General features: G+C 49.7%; 1 protein-coding gene across 4 annotated transcripts in view; it reads left to right on the top strand.

The window, feature by feature from the left end:
- Positions 1-19,298, top strand: part of FBRS (fibrosin) — a 430,176-nt gene that overhangs the window by 398,968 nt on the left and 11,910 nt on the right. For all 4 annotated transcript variants that reach the window (XM_078652840.1, XM_078652841.1, XM_078652842.1 and 1 more), the window contains one exon: positions 11,672-11,888. In XM_078652840.1, coding sequence (XP_078508966.1) covers positions 11,672-11,888 — 217 coding nt within the window. The remainder of the gene's footprint in view (positions 1-11,671; positions 11,889-19,298) is intronic.

Raw genomic sequence — 19,298 nt, forward strand, 5'->3', positions numbered from 1 at the left:
GCCATGTTGCAGGAGACACACATCTTACCGCAGACACGTACCACCTTTGCAAGCAAATGGGCAAACGCCCGTGTTTTTTCGTCTTATTCTACTTATGCGAGAGGGGTTGCTATTCTGATTAGGCGTACTGTGCCATTTCAAGTGTGTGGTGAATTGACGGATACAGAGGGACGCTTTGCCCTGATGTTGGGACGCCTAGGTCGTGACACCATCACTTTAGTAAACTGTTATGCACCTAATGTGGATATGCCATTATTTTTTACCACACTCTGGGGCAAAATTCTGGATGTGGGATCCCGACACGTTATTTGGGGAGGCGACTTTAACTTAGCACTAGTACCCCCATCTGGATAGGGCAGACGGAGTGACGCATTACAAACCTAGGTCCAGGGAGGCTCTAGAGGGCGTGATCTCAGAGGGCAGTCTGGTGGACAGCTGGCGCTACTTACACCCTTTCCGGAAGGAGGGCACACATTTTACATCACTGACTGGCACGTGGGCACGACTGGACTACATTTTTACGTCTAGAGAGATTTGTGCAGGGGTGACCGGGGTGGCGCACCTCCCGAGGACATACTCTTACCATAGCCCGGTCCTGATACACCTACAGGTGCCTGGATAGGACAACCCTAGACCACACTGGAGGCTGCAGCCAGCGGCCCTGTTGGACACAGTCTTCCGCACTGAACTTGGTGAGGAAATTGCCGCTTTCTTTCCTAGAAACAAGGGATCTGTGGACTCGGTCGAACACATTTGGGAAGCATTCAAGGTTACGATCAGGGGATATTGCATATCGAAAAGCTTCGGGGGTTTGCGCGACATTCAACGCACAATTCGCGCACTCGATAGTGAACTGAAGGACTTGAAAGCTCGGATATTAGAGGGGGATAGTACTGAAACCCATGCAGAGTTTAGAGATAAACTGACATGATACGAGGATGAAGCAAACAGGGAAGCCAAGTTTAAAGGGAAACACTGGCAGGCGAGAAAATACTGTGAGGGAGACAGACCAGGCAAGGCCCTGGCAGTGTTGACGCGCGCCCCGCACAATCATAATACAATTCTGGAGGTTGTAGGCGAACTGGGACAAACAGTCAGACTCGGATGATCTATTAACTGCTTTCATGTCTCATTATCATGCGCTGTATATCACGGCCACGACCGCTGACGTGTCATATGACTACCTTGGTGATGTGGCTCTCTGTTGGCTCAGTGATGGCGACAGGGCTTTCTGGCCGCCCCTTTCGAATTGGATGAAATCAGGGATGCTATTATGTCACTCAAAAATGGAAAAGCGCCCGGCCTAGACGGGATCCCTGCCGAGTTTTATAAAGCATACATAGACATTATGGCCCCTGTCCTCCGCGAGGTCTTTGAGGAATCACTAGTCGACGGAATTCTTCCCTGCTCAATGCGCGAAGTCGTAATTACTTCACTACTGAAACCTGGCAAGAGCCCCAGCGCCTGTGACTCCTATCGCCCGCTTTCGCTCTTGAATTGTGATGTTAAAATACTGGCGAAGGTGCTGGCTACCAGACGTTCTCTTCTGATGACCCGGAATGTATTACCTGACCAGTCTGGGTTTGTCCCGCGTCGATCCACCTCCCATAACCTACGCACATGGTTTTCCCTGCTCCGCACGGTGCACCCTGATCTCCCAGTTGTGGTGGTTTTTCTGGACGCCACTAAAGCCTTCGATTCGGTCGAATGGCCGTCCCCAAATTATTTATCTCCTGGGTTCAATTGCTGTATAAGCAACCAACAGCGAAAGTCCTGATTAATGGCCGCCTTTCACCCTCCATTGCAATTACAAGGGGCACCCGACAGGGATGCCCGTTATCCCCTCTTCTGTTCGCGATAGCCGTCGAGCCACTGGCCTGCAGGCTTCGCCAGTTGCACCGTGAGGGTGCGGTTCGCTGCTTCCAGCACCAGATCGATGTGTCGTTATATGCCGATGACATGACGCTATTTGTCAAAGATCCGGCACGTAACTTGATTCCTTTACTCAGGGAATTTGTTGTCTTCCGTAGATTGTTTGGTGTACACATAAACTGGGCCAAGTCGCAATTTTACCCACTTACGGATGCAGTTGCTGATTTCCCCCTTGACTTTCCTTTAGAGTGGTGTTGTTCGAACTTACGTTACCTGGGTATCCAAATCTCACGTGATAAAGACGAAACATTGCGATTAAACTACGGTGTGGCAGTTACGAAATTTATCGCATCGGTAGATCGTTGGATCTCCATTCCCCTCTCCATGGCGGGGAGAGCATCGCTTATCAAAATGGTGGTGCTACCCAGATTTCTGTACCTTTTCCTTAATATCCCTTACTACCCGGGTGCGTTTTTCTTTAAAACATTGAAGTCGGAGCTATGTTGTTTATTCTGGGGGGGGTAAGCAACCACGGCTGAGATGGTCAATGCTGATTCAACCGTACGATAAGGGGAGTTTTGATATACCTGACTTTGAGGCTTATTACTTATGTGCTCAAGCGCATTATGCCAATCATTGCATGATTCCCACTCCTTTCATGCCTCAATTGGCGGTTGAAGACTGGATTGTGAACCCACTTCCCCTCAATGGGCTCCTACACTGCCCAGTGACGTCCATGGAAAAGCCGCATATTTCAGTCACATGCACTATAGATGCCTGGTGCCGTATGGCTAAGAGGCTGGACTGCGGCTTGCTGTATTCTCCCCGGTTGCCACTGGCATACCACCCTAAGCTTGAACTCCTACTGGAACATGGCTTCCGGTTGCTCTGTATGCGCCTGCGTGTCACCTGTTGGGTCGACCTCTTCTCCACTGGCCAGTTCAAAACTGTGGATTTGTTTTTTACTTCTCACAACCGTACTCCACTTGATACGTTCTACTACCTAAGACTGCGCCAGGGGATGAAGGAAATCCTGCCTGACTTTCCGAGTGAACCTGAGGTCCTGTCTCCACTTCACTTCATGTTGTGCTCACAGGACAGCTCACATTTGGTGTCGGGCATGTATCGCCATATCAGGGCGTGCAGTCCGGGGCCAGAGAACTCGGCCCGATTGCATTGGGCTGCTGACCTGGCAACTGAGATCACTGATGAACAGTGGCTATACTGCTGTAGCCTCACGGCTCGAATATCGGCCAGTAGTAGGCTCAAGATGCTCCACTACAAGTTATTACAGCGACTGTACTACACTCCGGTAAAAAAATACAGGTTTTGCAGCGTGAATCTTTCTGGATTCACTATGCTGTGCATTATTCCGTGGTCTAGTGGTTGGGTCCGAAATCGTAGTCTTTTCTTTGTTTTGGTTTTTTTTCGTAGCCCAGGTGGGCGTCGACGTCCCACCTTTTGGTGTCCTTCCTGTGACGTCGGCATGCTTCCTGCGGAAGCTCCCACCCTTGGGCGCCATCTTCAGATTCTTTTTTCTGCCGTTGGGTATGGATCGTTCCAGAGAGGGCTCCAGAGATCAGGAGAGAAGAGAAGCAAAACAAGTTTTTTGGAAGAAAAACCTTTGAGAAGACTAAGGAAGACTACACCATCGAAAGGACGACAAAGAAAGAAAAAATGTCAACGCAATTCGACGTCCAGAGGAGAATGCGCAATCAGGGGGCCCCCTGAACGCAAGACATGGACAACACACCATTCAAGTTCTGCCGCAACTGCCACCACAAGTACGCGCAGAAGGACCAACACCCAGTCTGTAACCTCTGCCTGCCGGTCGACCACGAAAGCAAGGACTGCAACGCCTGCTCAGCATTCACGCCGAAGACCCTTCGAGTGAGAGAGAGGCAAAGAATAGCAAACCACACCATGCAGGGCAAGGGCCAACCACCGTCCCTTCGAGACCTGGGGCTCTCGACCGACAAGGAGGATTACGCCGCCGAAGAAGACATCGGCTACACGGTCGCAGAGACCGATAATAAGAAGACTACAGAAAAGGTAGGAGACTCGACCCCCCCAAAAAGGCCCGAAAGACTCTCGACCGTCTGCCCAAGACTCTCGAAAATACGAGGGCAAGACCCCGAAAGCGCCGATGTCGAAATTTTCGGCGTCTGGAGCGACTTCCAGGCCCAGCGAACCCTCAAAGAAGGGCTCCCTGGCGCCGAGAGACGGCGACCAGCCAAAGTCGTCGAAAAGCGTCCAAGAAAAGGAGCGCTCGACTCCGAAAACAACTTCGAAGTCGACGACAGACGCAAGACCAGTCTCGACGCCGAAACCAGTCTCTATGCCATCTTGCACGGCAAAGAGAGCGGCACAACCACTCAACGCCGACCAGGCGGCGGAGATGGAGAGAAAGAAGAGGAGACTCGAGGCAGAGATGGAGAACATCCTGCAGCGAAAGAAAGATTTTGACGAAAAAATGAAATCTTACACAATTCCGTGGAGGCCCAAGTCACCGGTAGTACAGTTGGTCGAGGAAGAAGAGGAAGACTTCGAGGTCGAAGCAACGCCAGAGAGCCTGGGAGATCTGGCGTATCAGGAAGATGATACCCCCTATTACGAAGAGGAGGGAGATGACGACCAAAGGGCGTACCAAGAATCGACATACTCGGAAACGCAGGAGGGAGAGTGGCAGGACATCGAAGCGGAGATTCCAGAAGAGGGAGTAGACACATATCCAGCGAGGCCCTCGCCACCTGACGGCATCGGCCTTTATAATGAATGCATCAAGAACGCAGCAACAGCGTTCAGAGTAAAGCTCGAAGAGGAGGTGCCGAAAGGGGATTTCCTAGTAGAGACACTTCTCCCAATGCACACTAGGAACCAGTACTTGCCAATGCTTGAAAGCATCAAAGGACAAGGAAGAGAGGCATTCAAGGAGCCCGCTACTTGTAAACCCGTCACGCCAAGGACGGAGAAAAAGTACAAACACTCCTTAAAGGACCCACCCTACATACAGGGGACGGTCACTGCTGACTCTATCATTACTGCAACAGCAAGGAAAAGGGCCAATGTTCCAACTACTTCAGGTCCACCCCCAGACAAAGAGAGCAGAAGGATAGACCTAACTGGAAGAAAAATCGAAAGGAATGCCGCTATGCACTGGCGCATGGCTAATTCCAACGCACTGCTCAACAGACACCATAAACCAAATAATGGAGGAACTGGGACAGTTGGTGAAACACCTCCCTCAGGAATACCAACAAAGGGCTTCGCACCTGGTAGAGGAGGGTAAGAACTTGGCAAACTCTTGCCTAAAAACAGCACTGGACTGTGCAGACACTGCCAGCAGACTTATGATGCTGGGCATCACAGAAAGAAGACCAGCCTGACTCAGGATAGCAGGCTTTAAACCAGAGGTGCAACACAACATCCTGAACACCCCGTTCAACGGTGAAACACTGTTCGGAACACCAGTGGACGACAAGCTCTCACAACTCAAAAAACATAACGACACCGCAAGATCCATGGGGGCCTTGCAATTCAGGGAAGCAAAGAGAGGGACCCCGTCACGGAGACCACACAGGAGAGGGGGGAACCAGCCGGGAACATCGCATCAGTCCTTCCAACATTCCCACCAAAGTGACACCCATACGCAACAAGGCCAGCAAAAACAGCACTTGCAATATCAACATAGGGGCCAGTCCTTTCGCGGGAGGGCGAGTGGACGTGGAAACAGGAGGGGTGGACAGCAAACCACCTCCAATTGACTCGGCCACATTGATAGTGCACACCCTTCCAAAAACTCCAAGGGTGGAGCACAAAAACAAAGAACAGGAGTGTCCCGCACCGAAAAACCACGAGCACGTAACACTAGTGGGAGGAAGATTAAACCGTTTTCTCCAGGAGTGGAAGAAAATGACCACAGACAAATGGATCATCAACACAATACATTACGGGTACTGCATAGAGTTAGAAAAGACACCACCAAGCAGAAAACCAAAGAAAAGAGCACTAGCAAACAAGGAACTAGAGCTTCTTCAGAGGGAGGCAGAGGAACTGCTACTAAAGGAGGCTATCAAGCCTGTACCTCTCATGGAAAAGAACAGGGGGGTGTACTCTACGTACTTCCTAGTACCAAAAGTAGACGAAACCATGAGACCCATCCTGGATCTAAGGTTCCTCAACAAATTCATAAAAACACAAAAATTCAAAATGACATCCCTGCAAGAAGTACTTCCACAGATTCAAACAGGGGACTTCATGGTCACCATAGACCTCAAAGATGCCTACCTGCACATCCCAATAAACAGACGGCACAAACATCTGCTACGATTTGCAATAAAATGAAATCACTACTGTGAGAAGTTGGCCTGATATATGATGCTCACTAGTTCTAGTGATCACCTTGTATCAGTCCAAACAACCCTTATGGTGATTGGTTGTAAGTCAACCTTATAGACCAGCTATCCTAATGGTAGCATGGACAAAGCAGTCTTAGGCTAAACTCTTTTGGCATGTGAAGCCAGCTGTTTTACCACAATATAACCTCTTGAATACCAGATGAAATGACACCACACAGGTTGTTATGAAAATAAACAGTATATTTATTAACACCTCTGAACTCTTTATGAGGTCAGAGGGCTAAGCACATGACAATCTCTTACGAAAAATACTACAAGCTGCACAAAATTACAATGGTGCCCTAGGGGCACGACAAACCATATACTAAGTAAGTGGAATGTGAAAGTCGATAAAAGGAATGGAGATGTCCAGAGGCTGTAGGATCGGTGGGACCACGCTACACTAACTTCAGGTAAGTAATAGGAGGCCCACGGAACGTGTGTGCAGAGTGTGAACTCACACGCGAGATGCGTAACAACGTCTATGGACAGTATAGTTCAAGTAAAAAGGTGAGTACGGACAATCCTGACTAGATAGGACAACGACGACTGTGGAACTGGACACTAGGACAGTTAAACTACCCTTGAGCACCGAAATGCTCTTGTTACCTCACCCACGGACTGCGGGTGTACAGGTGTCGAAGTGCGTCGGGTTCTCGCGTTGAAGTCTATGGAGCCTGAAAGAAAAGACGCTTCAGGCGACCAGGAGGAAGATGTCCGGTGCAATCCAAGGGTTGATTGGTGAAGGAGACCTGAAAGCAGAGGGGACAATGTTCAGTCACTAGCCAGTGACTGGAGTGGAACCAGGAAGGAACCAGATGTCGACGTCGCGATCAGGTGAAGAGTGGACGCTTGACTCTGCAGCCACGTGGACCAGGAGGTGTCTTCGACGACCAGGATGGAGGCACGAGCTGTCCCACGCAGGCTCTCGCTGTCGGCGGTGTTGGATCGGGATTGGAGGCAACAGGCCTTGGCAAAGGCAACCCACGCGGTGAGTGAAGAAAGCGTCTGGTGCGGACTAGGAGAGTCCGGGGTGCCCCTCTTTTGGAAGGGAGCAAGGGCCAATCTGGAGCAACCAGATCAGCAGTGAAAATTCAAAGGTTCGTAGTCTAGGCGGCCACTAGCCAGCCGGCAAGTGACCAGACAACGCGTCGAGCAGGAACCAAGCAGAAGGGCCCCACGCAGATCTCGTGGATGCTGGAGGGCTGAACTTCGGTGCAGGGGCTGCTCGGGGCTGGGGCTTCTCAGTCCCCAAAGCACTTGGTCGAGTTTACCTCGGGAGTTGTGCTGGAAGCGAAGTGCAGTTTCATCCAAGATGGCCGGTCCCACGTGTCTCGTCGCACCCATGGGTCTCAGCTTTGCTGCAGATGTGAGTTGAGGTCGGAGAGGTCTGGGAATCCGGGTCTCGTCGGGCTCTGAAGTCTGGATCCTCGAGGGAAGACGACAAAGGGAAGCCGCTGGACGCTTGATGGTGCCTGCTTGTGCAGGGTGGACACTCCTTGCCCACAAGGGAGATTCTTCAGTCTTCTGTGGAGCAGAACGTCGAAGGCCAGAGTTTCTTCTTGTAGAATAGTTCAGGATAATCTGATTTGGAATGGGACCAGCTCCTACCTTTATCCTGCTAAAGGGGGCTGCACTACTGACTAGGTCCCTCCCCTGGGTGGGACCAGGAAGGGGGGTGGCTACACCCCCTATCCTTTGTCCGGTTTCCCGCCAGAGCTGGGGCTGGGATGCCCCAGCAACTGGTTTGAACCGGTGTATGCACAGGGCACCTTGTGTGCCCCAGGCATGTCTCATTCCTTTCAGGCCTCCCTACCTCAATACACAAAATCCTGTCTGGGGTGGTGCTAGCACCTCCCAAGGCAGGAAACCCTTTGTCCAAGCTGCCCTCGTTGGACGGACTCCCAGCAGCAGGAGGTCAGACTTGTGTCTGTGGTGGCAGCATCCATTTTGTGATGCCAAGGCTCAAGACAGGGTGTTGGGAGGACCTAGTGGTTGTAACGCATGCAGTGCACGAGGAGATATCATGGTGGAACAAAGGAAACATAACAAGGGGGAAGCTTCTAACGCCACCAACAGTGACCATCACCACAGACGCATCCCAAAAGGGATGGGGAGCACACATGGAAAAACTCTGAGTGAGGGGCCTGTGGACACAAACGGATGCGGTCAAACACATCAACTACCTAGAACTAAAGACCGTCCTAGCTATGAAAGCTTTCCAGAAGAAGCTGTACAATCAAACAGTATTGATCCAGACGGACAACACAACAGCAATGTTCTACATAAACAAGCAGGGAGGAACACAATCAGCCCCGCTGTCAGAACTAGCGCAGGAAATATGGAAATGGGCTATACCACTAAAAATCCATCTACTGGCGATACACATGCCAGGAAAAGACAACGTGGAAGCAGATTGGCTCAGCAGACAGACATCGGCCTCACACGAATGGGAGCTAAATGCACAAGAAACAAGGAAACTGTTCGACAGGTGGGGAACCCCTTCAATAGACCTGTTTGCAACACACCAGAATGCAAAATGCCAACACTTCGCATCGAGGCAGCGAGGGGAAGGGTCCCTGGGGAATACCCTATGGATAACCTGGTCAAAGACATTTGCCTACGCCTTTCTACCGATCCCCCTGATACACAAGGTACTCAGCAAGTGCAGGACAAGCAACATGACCCTGATACTGGTCGCACCCCAGTGGGCCAGGCAGACATGGTATTCGCAGATTATGGAAATGACACAGAGTGCACCACACAGGTTTGGGAGAAGGAAAGACCTACTCTCCATGCAAAACGGAGAGGTGTTGCATCCAGAGCCAGAAAGTCGCAGCCTGGCTCCCGAGGACATAGAATTCGCACACCTTAAGTTACCTGAGAGCACCCTGAAGGTACTTCCAGAGGCAAGAAGACCAAGCACACGTAAGTGCTACGTGGCCAAATGGAAAAGGTTCACACTATGGTGCAGAAAGGAGAGACTGCACAACAAGATGACAAGAGACTCTACAGTGCTTAAGTACCTCACGCACCTGCTCGACAAACCTGAGCTCATCATCACTAAGGGTACACCTAGCAGCCATTGTCGCTTACACTAGAGGAGAAACAGGCAAAAGCTTCTTCACTTCTATGATTGTAAAAAGATTCTTGGAGGGCGCAAAAAGGATTGCACCGCCTAAGAGGTTACCAGCGCCTGCATGAAACCTCAATATAGTACTGACAGAACTCATGAAGGCACCCTTGAACCAATGCATAAAGCCTCACTACAGATGCCAACGTTAAAAACAGCATTGCTAGTGGCAATCACCTCGCTGCGCAGAGTAAGCGAGCTACGGGCGTTAACGCTACAGGAACCCTACATACAAATTCACAACGATAGGGTGGTGATGAGAACGGACCCACACTTTATGCCAAAGGTGGTGTCCAAGTTCCACATCAACCAGGCTATTCAGATACCAAGTTTCTTCCAGAAACCAACAACAAAAGCTGAAAGGGCACTGCACACTCTGGACGCGAGACGTGCAGTCATGCATTACATAGAGAGAACTAAAGATCACAGAAAAACAAAAGTTTTTTGTCCTTTGCTGAAAGTGTCATGGGCAAAGCTGTTACTAAAGGAACAATTGCACGATGGATCTGCCACAAACAAGCGGGCCAAGAACCAACAGAAGGTCCACGGGCCCATTCAACAAGGAAAAAGGGAGCTACTATAGCCTTCTTGGCAAACACTCCCATTCAGGACATATGCCTGGCGGCAACATGGGCCTCTGTGCACACGTTTACAAAACACTAGTGTGTGGACATACAAATGAACAAGGAAGCACAAGTGGGACAGAAGGTGCTTCAGCACATATTCAAGAACACAAGCTCATCTTCCACCCAGCCGCCACAATAACAACAAACCGCTACAAAGTCTATGCACAGCATAGTGAGAAAGATTCACGCTGCAAAACGAATAGTTTCTTACCTGTCGGTGTAGTTTTGCAGCTTGAAGATCTTTCTGGATTCACTAGCGAACCCACCCACCTCCGCCAGAAAGATGAGGCTGGAGAAGAGAGGTGGTAAACAAAAAAAACAAAAAAAAAAGACTTTAATGGAACTTCAAGGGAAAGAGCGGTAAAATAAAAGATCGAAACATTGCCATACAATTCGGAAACAGAACACAAACGGAAAAAGAAAAAAGAATCCGAAGGTGGCGCCCAAGGGTGGGAGCTTCTGTAGGAAGCATGCCGACGTCACAGGAAGGACACCAAAAGGTGGGACGTCGACGCCCACCTGGGCTACGAAAAAAACAAAGAAAAGACTACGATTCCGGACCCAACCACTAGACCGCGGAATAATGCACAGCATAGTGAATCCAGAAAGATCTTCAAGCTGCAAAACTACACCGACAGGTAAGAACCTATTCGTTCCGCTTGTCCAATGACGATAAATGGGAGCGCTGCCGCGCGGAGCATGCAGGTTTCCTGCATCTTGCCTGGGAGTGTCCCCTTGGTCATAACTACTGGCAGCAGGTGCATGGCGCCCTTGACTCAATGATTGGAGAATCCATGAATCCTGATCCATTACTAATGCTCCTGGGACACACACCACACATCCCTAAGACCTGCAGGAAATTCTTAGATATTGCTTTGCTTCTTGCAAAACGGCCCGTTGCATGCAGATGGGGTCGTGGTAGGGCCCCAAAGTTTAAGGACTGGCTCGCAGACATGATTCATTGTCAGGAACAATATGCAATTTTTACTGAATTACTTCCGATTTCCAGCAGGCCTAATGACATTTGGGGTCCTCTAGTTGGGTACCTACTGGTCCAGGTAGAAGGGGATGAGGTTCCGGATGGAGGTGGGATCCGAAGTAGCGGTGATAGCCAGGTGAGATGTGTCTAACCATACAGGTAGAGCCATCAATAGGTGGCTTAAGATTATGACAATTTGCTACATATGCGATTGTGTGTCCTACCGACTAGCATGACTTACCACTGTTCAATGTTGATATGCCTACAACACTAGATACTACCCTTTACAATCCCTTGCGATGAGCTGAAGCATGGCTCTCTGCTAATGTACAATGGCACTGTGAAACTATCCCTGATTGACGTACAATGTATTCACTCTGATGACCGTCTACCGCTGTATTATGCTGTTGAATTGCCTTGAACTGTCTTATGATGAATGACCCAGGTGTTACTACGCTGAACCGCAAAACCAACCCTTGTATTGTTCTGTTGAAAAATCAATAAACAGTTTAAAAAAAAAAGGTTGTCTTCTGTGGAGGGTCTTGGTGCAATCTGGAGCATGTTCCGGTTTTTCTCATGTAGTGTAGCTCTTGAATACATTTTTCCTTACTTGCGGAGTCAACCTCTACTCTATTCTGACTGGTCTTTGAAATTTCTTTCCTAGATCCAAATCCAATGTTTGGACAGAAAGATAATTCTGCGGCTCACAGCTTTACAAACCCCCAGGATATCTGGAATAGACTTCGTCGCACACCACCTTCCTTTCCCACTGCACCAGCACAAGTGTGGACCAAACCGGGAGAGGCAGAACGTAGCATGCACGAGAAGGAGAGGGAGAATGAGAAACGAACAACTCCAGTGATAAAAGATGAGAAGGACAGGTGAGTATCAAGCATTTAGAAGGGTACATCTTATTCCCAGGTACCTCACATTTGTCAAGTTTGCTTTCATGTAGGTGAAGTCCATTGCCAATGGAGCTTGGAGCATATTTTTGCCTAGAACAGTAATTGTTTGAGGCATTGATGCATGTGCAGCCTAACCTCAGACATGCAGGAAAGCTTCATTACCTCAGCCCTTCCTCTGCTGAAAGAGAACAGATGTATTTATATCTATAGTGATGGCCACTGAGGTTTCTCCAGTTTTGGATCTTTCATAGATTCACATGCTTGAATTATCCCCGTTGTCGTAGTGGGAGTCCCACAATATACTTTTAAAAGCAGTAGTTAATACTACCATAGCCTGCAATGCAATGAATAGTCACTGCAATATCCTATCCATTTTCTATTGTAAAAAAGAACCTAACCTAACTTAACTAGTAGCCAGTCAGGCGACAGCACCCTGTAGAACACTCCCAAGAGGGGCCAGGTTCCTCAGATTTTCTACCGCATGTCGTGTGAAAAGGAGTCTCCCTGAGCACTGCTCAGTTTCTTCTTCCATTTACCAGATTTTTACTCAAAATGTCAGATTCTTCAAAGAAGGGTCTCTTCAGGTCGGGTGGAACATGCAGTAAGAAGAGGCTGCATGCTGAAGATCCCCATAAGGAATGTATCTACTGTCTCTACCCTCAGCATAAGGTAAAGGACTGAAAGATTCGTAGGCCCTTCTCGACCAAAACCCTTTAAGATAGAGAGGGTAGGTTGTTGATTTGGCTTCAGACTAAAAAATAAATCTGATATCTCTGGGGACGAGGAGAGCTCTACCGCACAGGCTTCTCAGGAAACCTCTTAAAGGAGAGAAAGATCGCATGAATTTCCTGTATTTTTCAGAAAAAAGGCTTCCAAAAAGTCTCATTATGAAAGTGCAGGCACCTCACTGTAAAAAGCTGGGTTTCTGTTGCAGTAACCCCCCCCTTTTTTTGCCAGACTACTGATGCACTTTGACTTGATGTGCCCTGGGTCCCAGCCAATCAGGTTCCCAGGGCCTGTGTTTTTTCCCCAAAACTGTACCTTGTACCACCAATTGGCCACATGTCAGTTCCTTGTAAAAGATACAATGGGTACCAAGGGCACTGTGGCCAGGGAAGGCCTCCAAGGGCTGCAGCACTTTTTGTGCTACCCTTAGAGCCCCTGTACCTTTACACACGCACACTGCCATTACAGGCTGTGTTTTGGTGCAGAACGAAGTGAAGAGTCCACATGGTACACATCCCTGTGTGCCATCCCTACCACCCCCTGCCTTGGCATATGTCAGCCACCCCTCTAACTGGGTGCACTATACCGTTGGTTAGGGTTCAGATGCATGCACCCTGTACCCCTACAAAGTCTAAGCCAAGTCTTAGATATTTTAAGAGCAGTACTGACATTAAGAGTATATGGTGCTGGGAGTTTGTCATTATAAACTCCACAGCACCATAATAACTTTACCGAAAACTGGGAAGTTGGTATCAAACTTCTCAGCACATTAAACCCACTGTGATGCCAGTGTGGGATTTGATGAAAAATGCACTAAGAGGGCATCCTAGTGATGCCCCCTGATAAATGACCAGCCTCTGGTGGGTTCCCTGACTAGTGCACACCAGCCTCCCACCACAAGACATATTTCTGGACCCCTGGGTAGGAGCCTTCGCTCCCTGAGCCCAGAAACAAAGCTTTTACTGAGCAGAGGTGGTCACCCCTCCCCCAGGTCAGGAAGAGCCATCTGTGGCAGGGGAGCTTAAAAGGCCTTGCAGCCTTCGTATAGCGAACCCCAGCCTCTCCTATCAGGAGCAGGCCCCCTTCCTGTCTCCCCTCCTTTTCGGCAGGAAGACGGGTGGGGAAAAATGTGCCAGCCCAGGTGTGCCAACCCCACCCCTCAGGTGAAGCCTACTCTTCAGTGCCCAACATCTTGTAGATTGCAGGCGTGCTCACTCCCCCATGTAGGGTGAGCACACCAAGGGTGTAGTCACCCTAAGGTCAGTAGGCCATTGGCTACTGACTTCGAGATCCCTAAAACGCCCCTTAAATACAGTATTTAGGGGCAGCCCTGAACCGATAAGACCGATTCTCGAACCGACGAAGAAGACACCCAGCAGAGGAGACTGCAGAGAACAACTGACTTGACCCGAGCCCTCCCGCCCCGTCTGCAGTTTCCATGGATCCTGCACCAAAATTCACCTTATCCTGCAGCCAACGACCTACCTAAGCCTGGGAGGACGGACTCCCTTCAACAAAGACCTGATCTCCTGTGAACAGCCGCTCTGTTCAAATGAAACTCTCAAGACAGACTCTGAGCCTGCGGAGCACAAAGAAACCTGATGCCTGGAACCACCACTGCACCGTTCGCATATGCCCGAGTTCGATTGGCCCACCGGTCCCAGTGAGGTCTTCCAGAGTGGGTCCACAGTGGGTTTACCCTTCCAGAACTCTCCAACATAGTCTGCAGCCTCTGCCCGGAGACTAATCTCGCCCCCCCCCCCCCCCCCCCCAACCGCCAGTGGCCTGGTAAGGTGAAATCTGACCTCAAAACACCCCTGCATCCAGCCGCTTTGCGCCCTGGAGAAAAGAACCTGATGTGCATCTACATCCCGTGCCCTCCAACTTACCTGCCCAGCTGTTGGTTCCTCCTGGAAGTCTTCCTGGAACGAGCCTGCAGCTAAAAAACAAAAATCCCCATTGAAAACGGCACTCAACGTCAAAACCGCACCCTGCCGTCGCTGCGGGTGCACTTTGTGCTAAACCGGATCCCCCTTTGCCCTGAGCCTAACACCAGGAGCTTTGCTCCCATAACCTTGTGGCCTGCTCGTGAGCAGCCAGCAACCGTAGGCCCCCTACCCCTCATTGGATAACATTGGGTCTCAGCACTCTGTACCTAGCCACCCTAGTGCCACTGAGGGTGCTTCAAGAGTGCATCCTTGACCCTGGGGGAATCCTTGTTTTAACCCCAGAAACTCAACCCAAAGACCAAGCCTACAAGGACAACACTATCAGTTCAAAGTCCTTCCATTCGGGGTCACAACTGCACCACAAGTGTTTACAATCAATCAATCAAAGCATTTGTATAGCGCACTACTCACCCGGAGGGTCTCAGGGCGCTAGGGGAGGGGGCGTCTGCTACTGTTCGAACAGCCAGGTCTTGAGCTGCTTCCTGAAGGCAAGGTGGTCCTGGGTCAGGCGGAGGTGGGTTGGGAGGGAGTTCCAAGTTTTTGGGGCGAGGTAGGAGAAGGATCTTCCCCCTGTGGTGGCTCTTCGGATGCGGGGGACGGTGGCGAGGGCGTGGCCGGTCGATCGAAGCTGGCGTTTGGGAGCGTAGAAGTTGAGGCGGTTGTTGAGGTATCCTGGGCCTTGGTTGTGCAGGGCTTTGTGTGCGTGGGTGAGGAGACGGAAGGTGATTCTCTTGTTGACCGGGAGCCAGTGCAGGTCTCTCGGGTGTCCGGAGATGTGGTTGTGGCGGGGGATGTCCAGGATGAATCGTGCTGAGGCGTTCTGGATCCGCTGGAGTCTCTTCTGGAGTTTGGCGGTGGTTCCGGCGTAGAGGGAGTTGCCGTAGTCCAGTCGGCTGGTGACGAGGGCCTGGGTGACCGTCTTCCTGGTCTCGGTGGGGATCCATCGGAAGATCTTGCGTAGCATGCGTAGGATGTTGAAGCACGACGAGGAGACGGCGTTGACTTGTCTGGTCATGGAGAGGGAGGAGTCCAGGATGAAGCCCAGGTTACGTGCGTGGTCTGTTGGTTTGGGTGCGCTGCCTAGCGCTGGGGGCCACCAGGAGTTGTCCCAGGCGGAGGGTGAGGATCCCGGGATGAGGACTTCCGTCTTGTCCGCGTTCAGTTTCAGGCGGCTGTCCTTCATCCATTCGGCTACCTCTTTCATCCCTTCGTGTAGGTTGGCTCTGGCGGTGGCGGGGTCGTTGGTGAGGGAGAGGATCAGCTGGGTGTCGTAGGAGATGATGTTGAGGTTGTGCTGGTGTGCGATAGCTGCGAGGGGCCTCATGTAGACGTTGAAGAGGGTTGGGCTGAGCGAGGAGCCTTGAGGAACGCCGCAGATGACTTCGGTAGCTTCTGATCTGAACGGGGGAAGGTGGACTCTGTGTCCTTCCGGCTAGGAAGGAGATGATCCACTCCAGTGCCTTCTCCTGGACTCCGACGTTGCTGAGGCGCTGTACTAGGGTACGGTGGCAGACAGTGTCGAAGACCGCGGAGAGGTCTAGGAGGATGAGGGCCGCTGTTTCTCCGTTGTCGAGCAGGGCTCTGATGTCATCGGTTGCTGCGATCCGGGCGGTCTCGGTGCTGTGGTTGGCCCGGAAGCCAGACTGCGAGAGGTCGAGGGATCCGTTCGTCTCGAGGAAGGCGGCCAGCTGCTTGTTGACTGTCTTCTCGATGACTTTTGCGGGAAACGGGAGCAGCGAGATGGGTCGGTGTTCTTGAGGTCGGTGGGGTCGGCTGATGGCTTCTTTAGTAGGGCGCTGAGTTCGGCGTGCTTCCAACTCTCTGGGAAGGTAGCGGTGTCGAAGGAGGTGTTGATGATACATCAATTACAAAGTGCCTAGCAGTAGTCGCAGCACATCTCAGAAGACAACATGTCCACGTCTTCCCATACTTGGATGATTGGCTCATAAAAGCAAAGTCAGTCAAGCAGTGTCCTACACACATCTCAAATAATTCAAACACTGCACAACTTGGGGTTTACAATCAACTACACCAAGTCACATCTTCCGCCCTCTCATGTACATCAATACCTAGGGGCTACCATAAACACCAATACAGCTCTAGCTTATCCCAGTCCAGTCAGGATACAGAGCATTCAAGCCTTAGTCACAAAGTTTCAAAACCAACACTCTCCCAGCCAGAGTGTTCATGCAACTAATAGGCATGATGGCATCTTTCATTTTTATTGAACAATATGCAAGACTGCAAATGCGCCCATTGCAGGAATGCCTAGCACATCAGTGGAATCAGGCTCAAGGACAACTTACAGACCTGGTGTTGGTGGACAGCCGCACACATCGCTCTCTGCAGTGGTGGAACACCAAAAACTTGTCCAGAGGGTGGCCGTTCCTCGAACCTGTTCCACAAATAGTACTGACAACAGACCCATCCATCACAGGATGGAGAGCCCATCTGCTCCACCATACAACTCAAGGAAAATGGACTGCTCAACAAAAAATGCTTCACATCAATCACCTAGAGCTGCTAGCAATATTCCTAGCACTGAAATCCTTCCAAGTACACGTACAGAACAAATCTATTTTGACCCGCACGGACAACATGACAGCCATGTACTACATTCTAAAACAAGGAGGCACACATTCCCTGCAACTGTCCCAGCTCGCTCAGAACATTTGGAGATGGACCATTCCACAAAACATATATCTGCTTGCAGAACCCCTTCCAGGAGTTCACAATCCGATGGCAGATCTGTTAGGTCGACAAACACAATAGATTCACGAATGGGAACTACATCTGCAAGTTCTTCTACCATTCTTTCACAAGTGGGGTCATCCAGACAATAGATCTGTTTGCCACACATAAAAACGCAAAATGTCCAACCTTCGCCGCCAGGTTTCCACACCGGCTGTCCAAGGGCAATGCGATATGGATGAAATGGTCCGGCAGATTTGCGTACGCTTTTCCGCCAATACCACTAATACCACTAGTAGTAAGCAAGCTGAGACAAGTCTCTCATACTCCTCCTAGTAGCTCCCACGAGGGCACGCCAACCGTGGTTCACTACACTGCTGGAACTCTCTAGTTCCACACCAAAGATTGTGTCTGACACCATCCATGCTAACGCAGAATCATGGAGACATCCGACATCAGGAGCCATATCACCAGATTCAGTTGACTTGTATCTGATGTCTTAGAGTTTGGTTACCTTAACCTGCCACCAGACTGTATGAATATCATTAAAGAAGCCAGAAGACCTACTACGAGAGCTTGCTATGCTGCAAAATGGAAGAGATTTGCCATTTACTGCATTAATAATCAAATTGATCCTCTAGATGCTTCCATCTAGAATATCATCTGCTACCTTCTCATCTACCAAGATGTAATCTTGCATATTCATCTATACGTTTACATTTTGCAGCCATTGCAGTATATCTACAAAACAGGCAACATATGTCGTTTTTTAGGGTACCTGCAATTAAAGCTTTTATGGAGGGATTAAAGAGAATCATTCCTCCTAGATTACCACCCTCTACAGTGTGGAACCTAAACATTGTCCTCACAAGGCTCATGGGGCCCCCTTTTAAACCTTTACATAAGTGTGAACTGCAATTTCTCACATGGAAAACCGCTTTCCTTATTGCTATTCACTCTCTTAGGAGAGTTAGTGGGATTCAAGCTTTCACTATACAAGAACCATTTTTACAATTACACCGTAACAAAGTGGTTCTACGTACTAACCCTAAATTCCTTCCAAAAGTAATTACTCCTTTTCATCTTAATCGGTAGGGTTGCCAGTGTTTTTTCAAAACCCAGACTCAGCAGAAAGAGCTCTACAGATACTAGATGTAAAGAGAGCTGTTCTCTATTACATTGATAGGACCAAATCCTTTCGTAAAACAAAGCAACTGTTTGTAGCTTTCTCTCCACCACATAAAGGTAACCCCCATCTCTAAAGCAGGAATTGCAAGGTGGATTGTAAAATGTATACAAATATGCTATCACAAAGCAAAACGTACATTAACAGTTCCTAACTAGAGTGCATTCCACACGCAAACTAGGAGCATCCATGGCTTTCTTAGGGAACATTCCCCTAGAAGACATCTGCAAGGCAGCAACATGGTTTACAACACACACCTTCACTAAACACTATTGTGTTGATGTGCAAGCAGTAGGCCAAGCTGTCCTCAAAGCTCTTTCAAACTACTGCAACAGATACAGGTGACCACCGCTAGGGGAGACACTGCTGTACAATCGATGCACAGTGTAAGATCTGCAGCTCATATGCCTTGAACGGAAAATGCTACTTACCAGTATGCATCTGTTCTTGCCATGTAGAGCTGCACATTCTTACAGGCCCTCCCGCCTCTCCGGGACCTGTATCTGTTTCAGCTCTCTTAATTAGATATACATGCATAGACATACCTTCTCTATTTCTACTAACTCCATCATTTCCTATCATGGCGAAAAACAATCTTAAGGATGGAGCCGATGCCCAGGCGCACTATTGTCCAAGGGAGGAGTCGCCTATCTCGTGACTGCAAAGACTTCTTCCAAGACTAAAACAACATGCAATCACCCACGCCCATCACCAGGTGGCGATCTAATGCACAGTGTAAGAATCTGCAGCTCGACATGCCAAGAACAGATGCATACTGGTAAGTAGCATTTTCCGTTTGAGACATGTGAGCTGTAGATCACATGTTGCGCATAC

The sequence above is a fragment of the Lissotriton helveticus genome, chromosome 7 (assembly GCF_964261635.1).
Source record: "Lissotriton helveticus chromosome 7, aLisHel1.1, whole genome shotgun sequence".
Taxonomy (NCBI): Eukaryota; Metazoa; Chordata; class Amphibia; order Caudata; family Salamandridae; genus Lissotriton; species Lissotriton helveticus.